Source organism: Staurois parvus, unplaced genomic scaffold (assembly GCF_062004578.1).
Source record: "Staurois parvus isolate SC_StPar_1 unplaced genomic scaffold, SC_StPar_1.0 ptg000059l, whole genome shotgun sequence".
In the NCBI taxonomy this organism is placed as follows: domain Eukaryota; kingdom Metazoa; phylum Chordata; class Amphibia; order Anura; family Ranidae; genus Staurois; species Staurois parvus.
The window spans coordinates 14,414,568-14,429,966 of record NW_028317855.1 but is presented as its reverse complement, the minus strand read 5'-3'; the positions used below and the strand labels follow the sequence as shown (position 1 = coordinate 14,429,966).

Genomic DNA, 15,399 nt, shown 5'->3' with positions numbered 1-15,399 from the left:
ACTATCCAATCTAAAACCGCGCTGTCACGTGCGTAACAATGCCACGCCCAGCTGCACCCTGCACAAAGATTTTCCAGCTAATGGACCACAATCTATGTACTTGCAGCCTGGGAGCAATTGTTACTGGGTCAGGTTAATTACACAAATAACCCTTCACACTGCCACCACCTCCTTTTTGTACAGAGAAAGAGGAAACTTGGCAATATCAGCAATAACACTACGATGTTGAATAATCATCTGTATACCACTGTCACCGCAGGCAGGGTATACAGATGTTTAAACACACACAGTAGCGCTCTTCAGAGACAGGGGTTCTTAGTTTGCATTAAATAGCTTTAGAAACAGTTCAACACTTTCAGTAAGTAAGATTTATTACTAAAAGGTCAAAAGGGTGTAATAAAAAATATTTACAGAAAAAGATGTAGCCAATATATATATAAATATACAGAGAGCAATAACACAGCAAAGATATAACAAAAAGGAATTTAGATAAAGTACTTGGCAAAAGCCTTGGTTTAAGTAGCTTTCAAGTTTCAGAGCAAAATGGCCATCTCCCAAAGTTTGTTCCGATGTTACAAGGGAGAAACTTCAATTTAGCTCAACTCAGCTTAGCCTAACTCCAAGCATAACAGCCTTTTTCTAGGAACTCAGCAGGGTGTCTCCTTACAGCAGAGAACCAATCACCTCATTTGGGGAGGGGTGTTGGGGCGAAGACCCAAGCTAGAACCGAAAACCCTCCCAGTTGATGTCATGGTTCATAACTTACTTTCAGTGCATTTAGCAGCCTTGCCACTAGTACATTAATACGCAGAATCATCTGCTGAACATCTAGATATGAAATATGACATAACTGTTGGGATGGTTAAGGAGATATCATTTTCTGCTCTCCTGTTGATGCCAGCTAGGGGATGTAATATATCAGACGACTTGTATTAAAGAGACCGATCTGAATATATGCCTGGTTTTTAGGTACGTCTTTCATAGTCCAAGATATAAAATCATAGGGGAAAATGGATTTTTGAATGTGATGTCAGCTTTATGACTTATCTGGAATGTCTTTGAGGCTCAGTGAGGGACTTGGTTTATGGCTTTACGATATCCCAGATTGAGAAGCTAACAGACATCTAGGCACCAACTAGGTTGGGGTTTTATAGCCCTGGAGCTCTCCCGCTGAGCCTGACTGCCTGTGACTTCTGCCTCATCCAGACCACATGTCACTCAACAGAGAGGGAGGGAGGATGAGGGAAGAGGGAGAGAGAGATACAAGATGGAGGGTTTGGAGCAACATGGATGACCGTGCCCATCTCTGTGTGCATGATTGCTAGAGTAATAATAAAAGGTTATCATTTTAATCAGTCGTCAATGGATTGTTTCATCCATGTAAACTGACACATTCTGCTGGAGAGCTTGAGCTTTGGAAAAACAGCAGAGTTGCTGGTTGGATCACCATATTAAATTAGAAGAAAGAAAACAAAAAAAGGAACCAAATACAGCCATCACATCTAAGAATTGGTAAGCTGCATAAATGTTTGCTTTTGGGTTTTATAATTAATTAAGTTTTGGTCAGCTTTTTCCTGATGTATTTGGTCAGACATTATGATAGACTGCCTCATTGACCAGTAGAAATGCATGGGAGGCAAGAGGGGGCAGATTTGCTCTGTCACTACCATAAAATGACAGAGTTTTGCACCAAGTCAGAGGAGCCCAGAGTTGGGCATTATATTGTGTGATTGGTTTAAAGTTATTTTCATGCTCTTCATCATGCCTTTACTTATTTGGCGAGTTACTTTCACAATCTGAAGAGGACCCTGCATGTCATGTGACTAGTCTGCAGGAATCTGAAATAAGCAGCATAAAATAAAAAACAAAATATACACATGGGGAAGTGGCTGGAGTACGGGTGGGGTGTGGTGTTAGGTCCTCTTCGGAGAGAAGCCTGGAGTTAGGTTTTATATTGTGTGATTGGTTTAAAGTACTTTTCATGTTCGTTATATTGAGTCTTCATACTGCGTAGAGCCCACTGTTAGACAAGTCTATGCAATTTTCTTTCCTGCAGGAAAGAAAATCGCTCAATTCCCCCATCAACACACTCCCTCAGGCAGCACTGTTGTGATCAACTTCAGTACAACCAGCTTGCCCATAGATGGATAGAATCTCGGCCGATCTTTGCTGAACTGGCCAAGATTCAATCCATCTATGGCTGGCTTTATAGTCACTGACTCAGTAATTATGGAAGCATTGATAAGAATGGCAGTCCTGCAGTGTGGAAGAAAGGTCAACTATGGAAGCTCCAATACAATGTTAACAGGTACCTTTAAAGTGTTACTAAACCCAGGATCCTGCATTTACTCTGTCTGGTCTACCACAGTACACAGAACATGGAAGTGCAATTTTAGTAAATATCTGCTAAATACCTTTTCTCATCATCAGTATATAGCAGTCTTGTGACTTCTCTCAGTGTCTAGTAGTGCACTGGTAAAGCTTGTAGGAGGAGTTTTCTTTCTGCTCTAGGAGGAGGCAGAACCCTTGACCTTTTGTATGGGCAGTGCTGATTGGCCCTGTGCTAATCACATGCACGCTCCCAAGGAAAAAAAAACTTTTCTAGCAATACACACCAAACTGAGTAGAGTGTCTTCACACGATATGTCTTATCAGGATATAAGAGGGGGCACTAGAAGAAGGGGAGGATCAGAGAAGACAGGATCAAACAGGGTTTTTTTTACAATGCAGAGGATTAACCCCTTAGGTTCCTCAGTGAGTATACCAAGCATGCTTTACTGTATATACATATTTATTTTCCTGATGTGGGTTTAGTAACACTTTAACACTCCTAGTGTTTGTCATGTGGTACTGGTTTTCAGGTCAAGTTAGCCACAACAGCTGGCAATCGTAGGTATTTTAACTTGCAGTAGTTCTTTGTCTCATTCCAGTTTTGTTGAATGGAAGTTGCCCTTTCATTATGTGAAGCGTACCCTCCTTTGTACACCCCAGCTTTCTGTTAAAAAAACAACTTGACTTTCAAAAGAAAACTGTGAGCTTGGCATAGCTTCTGATCCCTGCACTGCGCACTAAATATCTGAACATCACTATAACCGGTCTGTATTATTTTTCCTGAAAATACAATTGCGGACTTTCAGTCTAATGTATGTTTCTCTTCTGGAATGTGAGGGACCTGTCATTTTTCAGTGTCTGTGGGAACCTGCTAATAAAGTTGTATGTCAATAGACAACATACCCTAAAGCCATCTAGTAGAGTGACAGCATTTGGCTGCATGTCAAAACATAGCCACGTTTTTTGCCAAGCTTCACTTCATCATTATTGGGGAATTGTAATCAGCATATAAATAACCTTCATTTTAATGTAATTGCTGCCCTGAAACTGCTCCTAAGGGTCACAGTGAAGAATTTAATTTATGATTATTTGTTTTATACAAATAGGCTCCCAGACGGCTGATATCTTTTTCCTTTCACTGTTCTATTTGAACACACAGTTTTTCTTTAGATGTTGCCATTTTATTGTATATGGAAGTGTGATATAGAGGTTCTGCTACATGTGTGGCAGGTACCATCCTATTGAATGTGTCATTACAAATAGTGCAAAATTGCTGATGGGACTTTTAAGATGCCACAATACATTTATAACACAGACCGCATACTGTATATAAAAAAATCGTAAGAGCCTTTATTATTTTTATTAGGTTATTAAAGTGATTAAGATTTTTATATACGTCACGTTACACATTTTTATTTTCGTCTTGATAGTTCATCAACATTTTTACACAACATTTTTTAGTTTGCAATTAAACGAGGACTGTTGATGCCAGTTTGTGGCAGTCCCAACTATTCTGGCAGTGAATATCTAAAAATAATGTTTAGCTTTTTGAATAGTAATATTTGTTACAGAAACTAATCAAACTGTGGCACAGTTTACTCCTTATATACAATATTTCTCTTTGGAGCAAAAGCCCATTTTGCTCAGTACAACTTTAAAGCTGAACTGCAGGAATAATTTTTAATGTTTAATACATTTTATTGTAATGACTACAGTAGCTAAGTAAGTTGTATTTTCAGCTGCTGTAGGAATGGGAACAGCAGCTGCGACAGCAAACTGCTCCAGTCACATTGCCAGCCCCTCCTCTTTCCTCAACATTTCACAAAAAGCCTTCTGTGTTTTTTTCCACAGCATGCAGGGCATTCTGTGAATGAAGGAGGGGAGAGGAGAGTATGCAACATAATCTGTCTACCTCCATTCCCAAAATGCATTGTATTCTCTAAAAACAAAATAATTAAAAAAAAGCTTTTTGTGAATGAGAGAAGAATTGATGAAGGTGCGAATGGAACCCTTCACTAGCACAGTCACTGCTCTCATCCCTGCAGTATCTGGAAATACAGCTCTCTGTTTAGGAGCTGGCTTGTAGCAAGGTATTAATTTTATACTAAGCAGCAGCCATCCACGGATATTCACGCTAACTTACTTAGCTATTAACATGTTACTAGCCTCCATACATACTAGCATTTTTTATAAGCCCAAAAAACGCTGGATGAGAAATGTTGATAATAGCATTTTTTGTGCTGGGTTGTAGTAGTTTTTTAGTAGCCTTTAGGAGCGTTGGTGATTTTATTAACATTTTTACAGTACTTGAAAAAAAACAAAACACTCAATAAAAGCTATTGGGAGCATTTTAGAGTGTTTTAGTAGTGTTTAAGTGCATTCAGTGTTTTTTTCTACCGGGAAACACTCCCAAAAACATTTTTTTTCTGCTCCTAAACACTTAAGCTTGAAAAAAGCTTCTAACATAAAATAGTGTGCATGGACACCTACGATAACACTATTGGCTTCTAGGAGCAGAAAAAAATGCTCATAACAGCTTCTAGGAACTTAAACAAAATGCTAGTGTGCATGGAGTCTTAATGAGTACCTCCCGCACTCCAGCTGGTGGAATTTCTTGGGGAAAAACCTCAAACTCCTCTTTCAGCATTGCAGACAAGTGGATGACTGCATAGCATAAGTTCAGCATATTGCCCACTTTTGAGGTTTTGTGCACAAAGACTTGTTCACACGTTCTGTGGTGACCTGTGTTTTTGTACACTGGATCAACACAGGTAAGAGTTAGGGCACATGAAAAACTGTTGTTTTCTATGTTCCTCGTTCACACCACAATGCTGATGTAATATGAAGTGCGAAGGGGAAAAATGCTGATGTGCTGCATCTTTCCCTCAAAACCTCAGTGCAGGGTACCATGCTGCTGTGTGGAGACCTGAATAGAGTGTACGCTTTATACTCTTCTAATAAAGTGTAACAAAAAAAAAGGTAAAGTGTCTTGAATTTGAAAAAGCTAGACACTTCTGCTACGCAGCCAACACCAGCCACATGCTAAAATGGACTATTGTGAACGTAACCTCACAGAGTGGCAAGTGTTCTGGTAATACATTTGTATCAATTTATACTTTTGTTTATAATTATACTTTTCTTTCAAATGCTAATAAAAATATATGTCAGTAGGTTTAAAAACAATTTTTATGTGTATGCTGTTACATCTTCTGAATGTGGTGCACTTCTGTATGGTTGATTAAGTCTTTTACCAAAAATTTAACTCTTTGGCCCCTTTCACACGAGTGGTCTGATCAGTTCTGCCTGTCTGTTTTTCAGACAGACCCAATCAGACCCTCCATTCTTCATGAGCAGCCAGATGTAAACAGACTTGTGAAATAGTAAAAAATCTCTCTGCGCATGGGTGAGAAGAACTACAGGTCACACTTCTGGCTGTACTACATGAGATGAATGAATGATGAAAGTAGACAAACAGAAATGATAGGCTGATCATAAAAATCCCTTCTCCTCAGTGGCTCTGAGAAAGAGGAATTCCCTCGAAACGCGTCAGCCTTGCTTTGGTCATAACTGGCTCCATTAGGCATTATTGGGTCCATTGATTCTCAGCGTACTTTGTCATGTGGTGACACTTGTTCTGCGAGCATTCACGAATGCGTTTGTGAGTATTTTTCATCTTATTTTTAATAAATTGATCCTTGGATAATGCACTAGGCCAGTACACTCTCTCTGTCTATTTATTTGAAGTAAACAGACTCGTGTCCGTTTACGCCCAGCTACCTCCGATCTGATCTGATCCAGCAAAGACAAAGGAAAGGGGGATCCTTTTCTCTTCTAGTCAAATCTGATAGGAGGACAGTTGGATGTAAAAGAACAACTGGTCCGTTAACATCCAGCCGACATTAGAGCAGAGAGGGCTGTGTATAAGCGGAGCTGACATAGAGCTGTCATCCACCCTCTCCACTCAGCTCAGCAGGGGATCAACAGACAGTTTCCCTGCTGAGAAAACAGAATCCAGCCCATGTGAAAGGGGCCTTAGAGCAGAGTATTAAAAACTAGAAAATGAAAAATTCAGTGTACTGTCACAAATGCACAATCAGTATTTTCAATGTTGGAATATGGTAGAGACCGCATCTGGATCATACGGAAAAGACTTTGAATGTTTTCACAGTGGGTAGGCTGTTTTTTCTGCTAAAGAGGTACTGTTCTGTTTATTTTTTTGTTGCAAAGGTTGCACCAAATTCAGTGGCATTGTGGCATGGTTGGTTGGTTTGATATGTCCGAGCTGTGATATAGTGGCATTGCCAATGATGTTTGTATGTTTTGAGTATTGCATCTTGGCTTGTTAGAAACTGCAAAATAGAGCTCTCCTTTTGTAGAGGCATAGCAGTAACAAACCCCAAATGTTCATTACCAGTCACACCACCTAATCAGTTTTTCTCGTGTATTGTATTCTCTGCTTGTACCTGACTTACGTTACAACAGTCCCTAACTGGTTTTCCAGTTTAATAAAAACATGATTAAAGGACTAGTTAATGGGATAGTAAATTTAGGAAAACAAGACAATTTGTAGCCAAAAGTGTAAGTGCTGTATGGCAGATTGAATATATAAACAGATTCTCACACCCTCATTTATGGGGAGGATAGTGAAGTATATGAATATTGCTTTGACTGGAGTTGACCTTTCAGGAGACATGCACTTATCATTATTAGAATCCTGTCATCCAGTCCCTTTCACTTTGACAGCTTTGAAGGACAGTTGGACTGTCTATTGAATTCCTTCAACTAGATTAGATTTCTCTGTGATGTGTCAATCAGGGGTCCTTGGTAGTTCACATAAACATGCCTGCTCATAGCATACATTTTATTATGTAATATACTGATTGCATCAAATAGCAGGTTATGGGTGCCATATAGGTCTGTTGGCTGCTTTAAACTGTTTAGGACTAATTAGGCACAGAACCTAAATTGCTTACTTAAAAATGTCATCCTCATACCAGCTTTTTCTTTTTTAGATCCTGGTAAAATCATTACTATAAAAAATGTACTCCATCAAAATGCTCAGCCTTAAAAAAAAAACATTTGCTCCATCATAATAGCAATATTTTGAGCCAATCCAAGTGCTTTCTTAACCACTTTGCCTCCAGGTTTTCCACCCTTCATAGCCAGAGCATTTTTTTGCTATTTAGCACTGTGCTACTTTAACTGGCAAATGCGCGGTCATGCAACACTGTACGGAAATGAAACTTTTATTTTTTTTTTCCAGACAAATAGAGCTTTCTTTTGGCAGTATTTGATCACCACTGTTTTTTTTTTTGTTTTTTTGCAAAATAAACGGGAAAAAAAATAATCAAAAATTCTGAAAAAAAATCATTATTTTCTACTTTCTGTTATAAAACATATTCAATAAAAAATAAACTTAGGGAAAATGTATTCTGCTACATGTCTTTCATAAAAAATAAAAAAAATCCCATTAGGTGTATATTAATTGGTTTGTGCAAAAGTTATAGCGTCTATAAACTATGGTATGTATACTGGAATTTACATAGCTATAGATATACTGCAATGGCTGTGATCAGCGACTTTTAGTGAGACTGTGATAGGCTGGCAGCCAATCTGGCACTAACAAACGTTATCTGGAAGTGTCACTAACTGATAATGACACTAAGTGATCAGTGATAATACTGTACAATGATACTGTGAAGGGGTTGACATCTAGGGGTAATCAAGGGGTTAAATATGTGCCTAACAATGTGTAATATGTGCTGCTTTTACTTTTCTGTCTGACTGATTTTTCCTCCCTGCCTTGCAGAGAAAAGAAACAGCCAGGTCACTGATCAGTGTACAGAGCCCTGTGTGTTTGTAAACACAGGGCTCTGTGCTGTGATTGGACACAGCCAGTCAGCAGGTCTCAGCCTTGAGTCATTGACCTGCTGACAAAATTGCATTGGTATACACATGCATGTCTGCAAAACCTGGAAGTCATTGTCAGTGTACAGATACATGATGAGCCAGCAGGGCTGTGCCGCACACCCGTAGTATAACTACTGTGGGCGGGCAGCAATTAGTTGAGTTGGGGAGTGTTGTGTCAAACTTGATAAGGAACCTAGAGTGCCTAGAATGGTCTCATTGTGATGCAGCAAATTTATTTATACTGTTGATTTTATTTGGATTTGATAAAAGAACTATTTTTACATCAGAGTCCTGAATGCAGATAACTAATATTTGCAATCATTTGTTTTCTCTGAGATTGTCGAAGGAGAAGGCATCCTGTCCCTGGGTATATTTAAGGGTGTGCACTCCTACACTAGAAGTGGAGAACCCAAATGACAATGGTCTAGAACAGTTTCTCGATCCTTTTTTCAGTCAATGCATCCTTAAACATTATGCACAATCTCAAAGCACCCCCTTCTAAAATGTAAAAAACTAAAGTAATAGTTTTGCATAATGCAGCAGCATCCACACACATATAACACTGACTAGTATTCCAGCATTTTCTTCCCCATGCAGGTGCCCAATATCCTCCTTATCAACCAATAATGTCAGTGGTTGTAAGGACACTGGCAGTTGGCCTGAACAGTTCCCAAGGTTGTAATGGTGTGCAATGAAAATCTATGGCTTTGTGTAACAAAAAAGCAAACTTGATCCATCTGCTGGCTTCTGGGCAATTTTTAGGCATTTTGTCAATGCACCCCTGAAAAACCCAGAAGCCACGCTCAGAATGTCCAATTCCTATCGCCCGATGACCGGGACATGCAGTGCCGGGCGTCGGGCAGTTAGTTTCTTTTTTTGCTCTTAGCCCTGCTGTGGGCAAGCAGCAGGGCTTGTCTGTCAGGTGGAAGCAATCGGACAGCAGCGCTGCTGCCCGATTGTTTCCACACAGCCCACAGTGTCAGCCTCTCCCCCGCAATATGTCCCGGGCTGTGCTTGCCCATCTGTGGGCCCAAGACCGGTTCGGCAGGTGCCGCGGGATATGGTATAGGGGAGGGAGGAGGAGAGCAGACACATCCACTCCCCTACCCTCCTCTTTTTCTCCTGCTCTGGAGGTGATGTGACATCACTTCCGGGTCCCTGTTAGACAGATTCTCGGTCATTGAGGCCAGGAAAGAATGTAATGCGGTGCGATGTGCGCTGCATTGCATTCATTTTTTTTTTTTTTTAAATGGAAGTTACACCCAAGCAAATAACACAACCAAATTTTTCAAGGCCCCCCACATATGTACGCACGCACAAACTTAAAAGCACATACTCGGGCGCCTACACATGAATACGTGCTGTCAGTGCTGTGTATGGGTACAAACTTGCATGACCGCACAATTGTCATTCAAAGTGCAACAGCGCTGAAAGCTGAAAATTGGCCTGGTAAAGAAGGGGGTATAAGTGCCCAGTAGGCAAGTGGTTAAAGCAGATTTAAATACAGTTTTGGTTAAAAAAAAATTATTTGGAATACTGATTTAGTCCCTGGACAAGTAGTTTTTTTCAAAATTTTCCACACCCCTGACCCTGGTTGAAAAACGCTGATCCAGAAAATGCTAGAGGCTTTGGGGAATTTGTTCTTACATTACCCGCGGACTTCTTATCTGTTTGGTATTGCCCTAGAGTGCTATCCACCCCCATGTTGGTCACCTTGCACAGCACAGCTTGCAGTCCTTTTTCTCTTGCTGCAATTCTTCTTACAATGGCTGTGCAAATGGGACGACCTAAAGGCTCATGTGCAGAGTTTTTACAAATCGCTATCCTAGCAGTAAGAAGGTGGGGGTTGAGCTAATTCATCGGCATCTATCAAAAACTGAGATTGGAGTTTGAGTGAGCTGACCCTTTAAATTCGGAAAATGGTAAGTAAACTGTTTCCGAATAGTCATCCTGGTGGGAATTAACCTTTTCAGAACTAAAAACAAGGGCAGTTACCTTCTCCAAGCTGCTTATCTGTCAGCTGCTTAGTGTGCAGAGGAAAGCGGGCTTGCCAGTAATTATTACAGACTGGGTCTCCTGAGAAGGAAGTGCTTATTGTATGAGAATGAAGCATCTGGTACCTCAGTGATAAGCGAAGAAGGTCATTCATTTACAAAGTTCACACATGTGCTTTTCCACCGTGTACACCTGGACATGGCTTTACAACACTTTTTGTAGTGAATATTTGAATAGATATGTTAAAGGTCAGCTGTACTGGCTTGGAAATACTTAATGTATTGTATGTTAATGTGTACAGTGCATATATTAAGAACTGACCTATAAGGTCACTGGTGCATGCTCATTGTCTCCAGCTGAGATATGAGAAGTTAGGATTTTTATAAGCTACCCCAATACAGAGCTTGCCTTCCTGTATCAATTAGGCTTTAACAGAAACAAGAGTCACAGCATCAGTAGCCATGGCATGTAAACAAAGCATCGGGATCATACAGATTGAGCTTCCCTAGGGACACTCTAAGTGAATCATAGTTTACATTCACTGAAAGGACTTTCTGAGCTGTTGCTATGTACTAATGTACAATTATCTTTTCATGCAGAGAATATTCAAATGAAATGTTCAAATATTGTATGAATCATAGAATGTCTACATCACTATGGGAGGATTCAGGTTAATTGAAAATTTACAGAGCAGAAAAAGCTCTTTGGTGCTCTCTCCTGGTAAATAGAGGAAATTACAAACAAGCAGGCATTCCGCATACATTTTGTACCAGTTCTGAATTATAAGCCCACAACTGCAGTAAAGTTTTACAAGTACATTGTACAGATACCTGTAATGTGGAACACTATGAATAATTTCCTTTTTTTTTCTCTTTCAGATTTTCTCTGCATAAATCCAGCTCTGAAGACAGTTCTGTAGGTGAGTGCATCTTCTTTTTTTCTACACCTTTCTGAGTTTTTTCCATTTGTTTATGAAAAACTAAAAAAGTATTGATGGTTTATTGTACTTTGTGGACATTTGCACTAGATAAATGAAATAAATATTACTGACACTTATTCTTTTCATCCAGAAACAATGTGTGAAGTTTAGAACACCATAATAACCATTATTCACACATTTTATTCAGCTAAGTGAAACCAGGAAATTAGAGATGCTAGTGTATTATAATTAATATATATAGGCAAATTATACTTCAAAAGTGGTCTTCGGATAGATAATCATAATATTCTCAAAGACCAGGTTTGGTTATTTCAATCAGTCTTAAAACGGTATTAAACCCCAAAAACAAAAATCTAATATATTGCAGTTTACCAGTCATTAGATATGGTGGCTGCATTAGTTTTTTTTTTTTTTTAGGCTTTTTTCCTTTTATCTCACATGGTGATCCAGCCAGTAACACACTTCCTATCTTAGGCAGGTCAGACATTTTGTAATTTTTTTCATTTAACTAAGCAGATCGATTGAAAAAAATAAAGACTTGATTCCTTCATTCACACATTAGATGTGTATGGGGAATCACTCCTGCCGAGGTATTGAATGCTTACAACAGGGAGACTTCCCCGCCATCAGAATACACTGATAAGCACTTCCAGCTGTAGCTGGCAGCCCTGATCGTATCGGGAATTTTCCAGTAGGCTTGTTGTACAGAAGTCAATTGTTAGATCGACTTCTGTACAATCAGGAAAAGATCATCACGACCTTTTTGTATCCAGAAGGTGCTGTGGCCCAATCCCAAAATCCAGATGTAGTGAGCCAGCTGCATGAGAGGCATTTCTGGATATCCTCTCTGGTACCTCAACCCAAAGGTCACCCTAAGAAGATGTCTTGTTTGTAGCAGACACAGAATAAGATGTGACACCCGCTTTTTCTGTCCCTAGGGTTCTGTATGGTACAGCACAGCACAGTTTAGGGCACATTTTCACAATTCTCACACGAGGGTCTTGAAAGATGTTAGATACTCAGGAAACTGTCTATCTCATATCGAGAGACCCTACAATCAGAGGCTGTTCTTCAAAGTTATAAAAAAAAAGTTTTTAAAATATTAAAATATATTTAAAATATGCTACTGTGTTCAACCATTGTCATATGCTTTTCAGGAACGCCAGTCAGCTGGAGCACTGTTCTATTTATTCTGATAACAACAGGGTGTTGCTCTCAGAATATATGCCAGTGTGTGCAGTGCTGCAGGAGGAGATTTGTCATCTGAAACTAAAAAAAAAAGAATGTATATGCCCAAGCATTGGGGTGGGGGGTGTTCGGGGAGTGGATCTCTCCTATGCTTCGGCATATATTTTTTTCACTTTTGTGGAGATTTCTTCATCCACATTGTTTGATGTGAATGGAGGAATCTGTTAGGTTCTCTTTTCATTCAGCCCACAGGCTACGTGAAAAAAACACATTACATATATGCCCAACAAGGACCAGTGGCGTACTGGTACATCTCTGTACTTTGAGTGGTTACATGATGGGGGGGGGGGGATTCCTGCCGCTGCAGGCATCAATCTGTTCTTCGTTTTTCAGCTGGTGGATGGCTTTCCTGTAAAAGCAATCCTAGCCACTGGGTTTGAATCTCAGAAATAATGGTGTGAACCTCCTGCACTTCTATTCTTAAATGCAACAAGCTACTAGGTGTACACATTCAGGTGTATGTATTTATTTAGGGGATGTGAGTAGCGCTACATCATTTTTTATATATGTATTGTAGCCACTGGGTTTCTTTTGCAAGCAGTGGAAGGGGACAACCCAGGACTATCCCCCCAGACCTCAGATTTCTCGGAAAAGAGTACCTGTCACTGCTTATTGCTATCAGGGGATATTTATATATCTATAGTTATTAAAGGGATAGTGTAAAAATAAACAAAAGCAAAATAAATATGTTAAAGAAAAAACATTTTAAAACACCCCCCCCATCCTTCCATGCTCATGCGCAAAGACGAACTCAGCGTCGGTCCCATCGTGATATGTAAATAGCGATTGTACTATGTATGTGGGATATCACCGTGAACATCAGATCGAGGGCAGTAATTCTACTACTAGACCTCCTCCTAAGAGGAATGGCGTGACAAGACCAATTGGAGTAAATGCAGAGTTCTGGGTTTAGTAGGACTTTAATGACACTGGGTGTCATTCAACCCATTTCATGTGAGCCCAGGTGCTCCATTCCCCACCTCCGCTTTTTTTCTGTGAGTTGCTCCCCCTATTAACAACCAAAAAAAAAAAGAACAATGTAATTATGCCTTCTACACTGGAACAAGGCCAAAGTTACCTGGTGCTTCAAGGGGGGTAAATGGCCAGCAAGGGGAAGAACCAAACTTGGTCCTCAACTGCTTGAGAGAAATTTGCGGTCAACAAGCTGGCAGAGCTGTGTAAATTTTAGAATTGCCTAGACAAAAATACAAATCCTTACAGTTTTACAGCATACTTGCACATTATGGCTCACTTACCTCTGGGTGTGCTCTCCTCCAGGGATGAGACGTGTCAGCTTTTTGCCACATTTTCTCACCGCTACCAAATTCTCCTTATTCTAGGTCTGTCTTTTTTTTTTTTTCTCTGCAGCTAACCTCTACGCATGCACGCTAGAGTTACATTATCCTACCACCTGATTTCATCCTCGGCATCTTATGCATGCCAAGAATAGGTCATGACTGTACTTTACACTGCATTACGATAGTGTTGCAGTACAGAAAAAAAATAGGCTAGCAAAAAAAGTATAAAGTCCCGTTTACCAAAAACTTCAATTTTCTGGCCAGTTATTTGTGGTAAGTTTACTTTCATTTTAAGTAAGTAAAACTGCTCCCAGACATGTATTTCATTTGTATGTTTTGCTGTGTGTCTAAAGTTAATTTTATGTACACCTGTCTGGTCATTTAGAAAAGAGCCTCCGAAAAATTTAAATTAAATGGTGCAGGTTTCAGATACATTACAAAATTACGAATAATTATAGCAATACGTTTTTCAAGTTGGCTAACACAAATAATTGTTTTTTGCAACGTTATGATAATTAGTACACATCAAAGTGGTTTGAAGTTAATGTCTGTTTCTTTTTTCCTTGAATAATAGGAAAAATTGACTGGAAGAAGAAAAATAAATATTTCTGGCAAAATTTCCGAAAAAGTCAAAAAGGCATAATGAGACAGACTTCAAAAGGTAACAGAAGTCGCACAAAACTCTTGATGTATATATTTGTGCTCAAGACCATTCTAAAAAAGTGCTATTTATCTCAGCAAATTGTTACATTTTGTTACTTCCGGGAGGTAAAGTCTGATAAGTCTTTCCTCAGTCTTCCAGGACAAGTGACTCTGGGTGAAATTCAACTTGAAAGATTGGAAAAACCTCCAGGGGCACATTGAAAAAGTAGCCCAGAGTTCAGCTTTAATTGTACACAGTTGAACTCCATTCAATTACATGACTTCAGGGTATAATCTCAACACTGTGGGTTGAAATGAAAATACATGAGTTGATCAATTGTGTTTAACTTTAAAAAAAAAGTTAGGTGTTAAGGCATAATGCCATCAGAATGTGTATTTTATAAGGACGGAGTTTATTTTCCAGGTTTACTGCCATAACTGTAACATGACTATAGTGCTAGCGTGGTCAAATTTTAAAATACTAAAACTTGAATGTTCACACCCATGTTTTCATTTGTGCCACAGTACAAAAGGTGTTGATTTCACATTGTTAGAGAGTGCTGTATTACCAAAGCTGCCATGTGCCATATCTCAGCCTGCTTAACTCCAGATCATTTATGGACTAGACATTTGCTACTATCATTAGACTGCCCAGTGCTAGCTAAGCCATGTTTTCTTTCTGCTACAACATTCTCTCTCATCATTGCTGACATTCTTCTTCTTTCCATGTCATTACGACACTTTCTCCTTCCACCTATGTTCCTACATTTCACCTCTGCACTTCTCCAAGAGCTTTCAACACCCCTGACCACCTCACTGCAATAGCTACAAAATGCACATTCATTCACACTGCATTTGTTCTCTGCTTCTACATTCCCATTGCACTCTAAACCTAACTTTACCTCTCTGCCATTACCCACCCACCTGGGGGAGTGGAGAAGTGATTTGCGACCATAAGCCTTTGGTACCATTAAGGAGACTGGGAACATGGGTCTTAGATACCTGGTGTTTGTGACACTAATGTTGGGGGCCTGC

The 15,399-nt window shown here is 39.6% G+C and overlaps 1 protein-coding gene across 6 annotated transcripts in view; it reads left to right on the top strand.

The window, feature by feature from the left end:
- SASH1 (SAM and SH3 domain containing 1) overlaps nucleotides 1-15,399 on the top strand; it is a 1,153,074-nt gene that overhangs the window by 999,709 nt on the left and 137,966 nt on the right. For all 6 annotated transcript variants that reach the window (XM_089668633.1, XM_089668628.1, XM_089668631.1 and 3 more), the window contains exons 5-6: nucleotides 11,115-11,155; nucleotides 14,297-14,383. In XM_089668633.1, coding sequence (XP_089524759.1) covers nucleotides 11,115-11,155; nucleotides 14,297-14,383 — 128 coding nt within the window. The remainder of the gene's footprint in view (nucleotides 1-11,114; nucleotides 11,156-14,296; nucleotides 14,384-15,399) is intronic.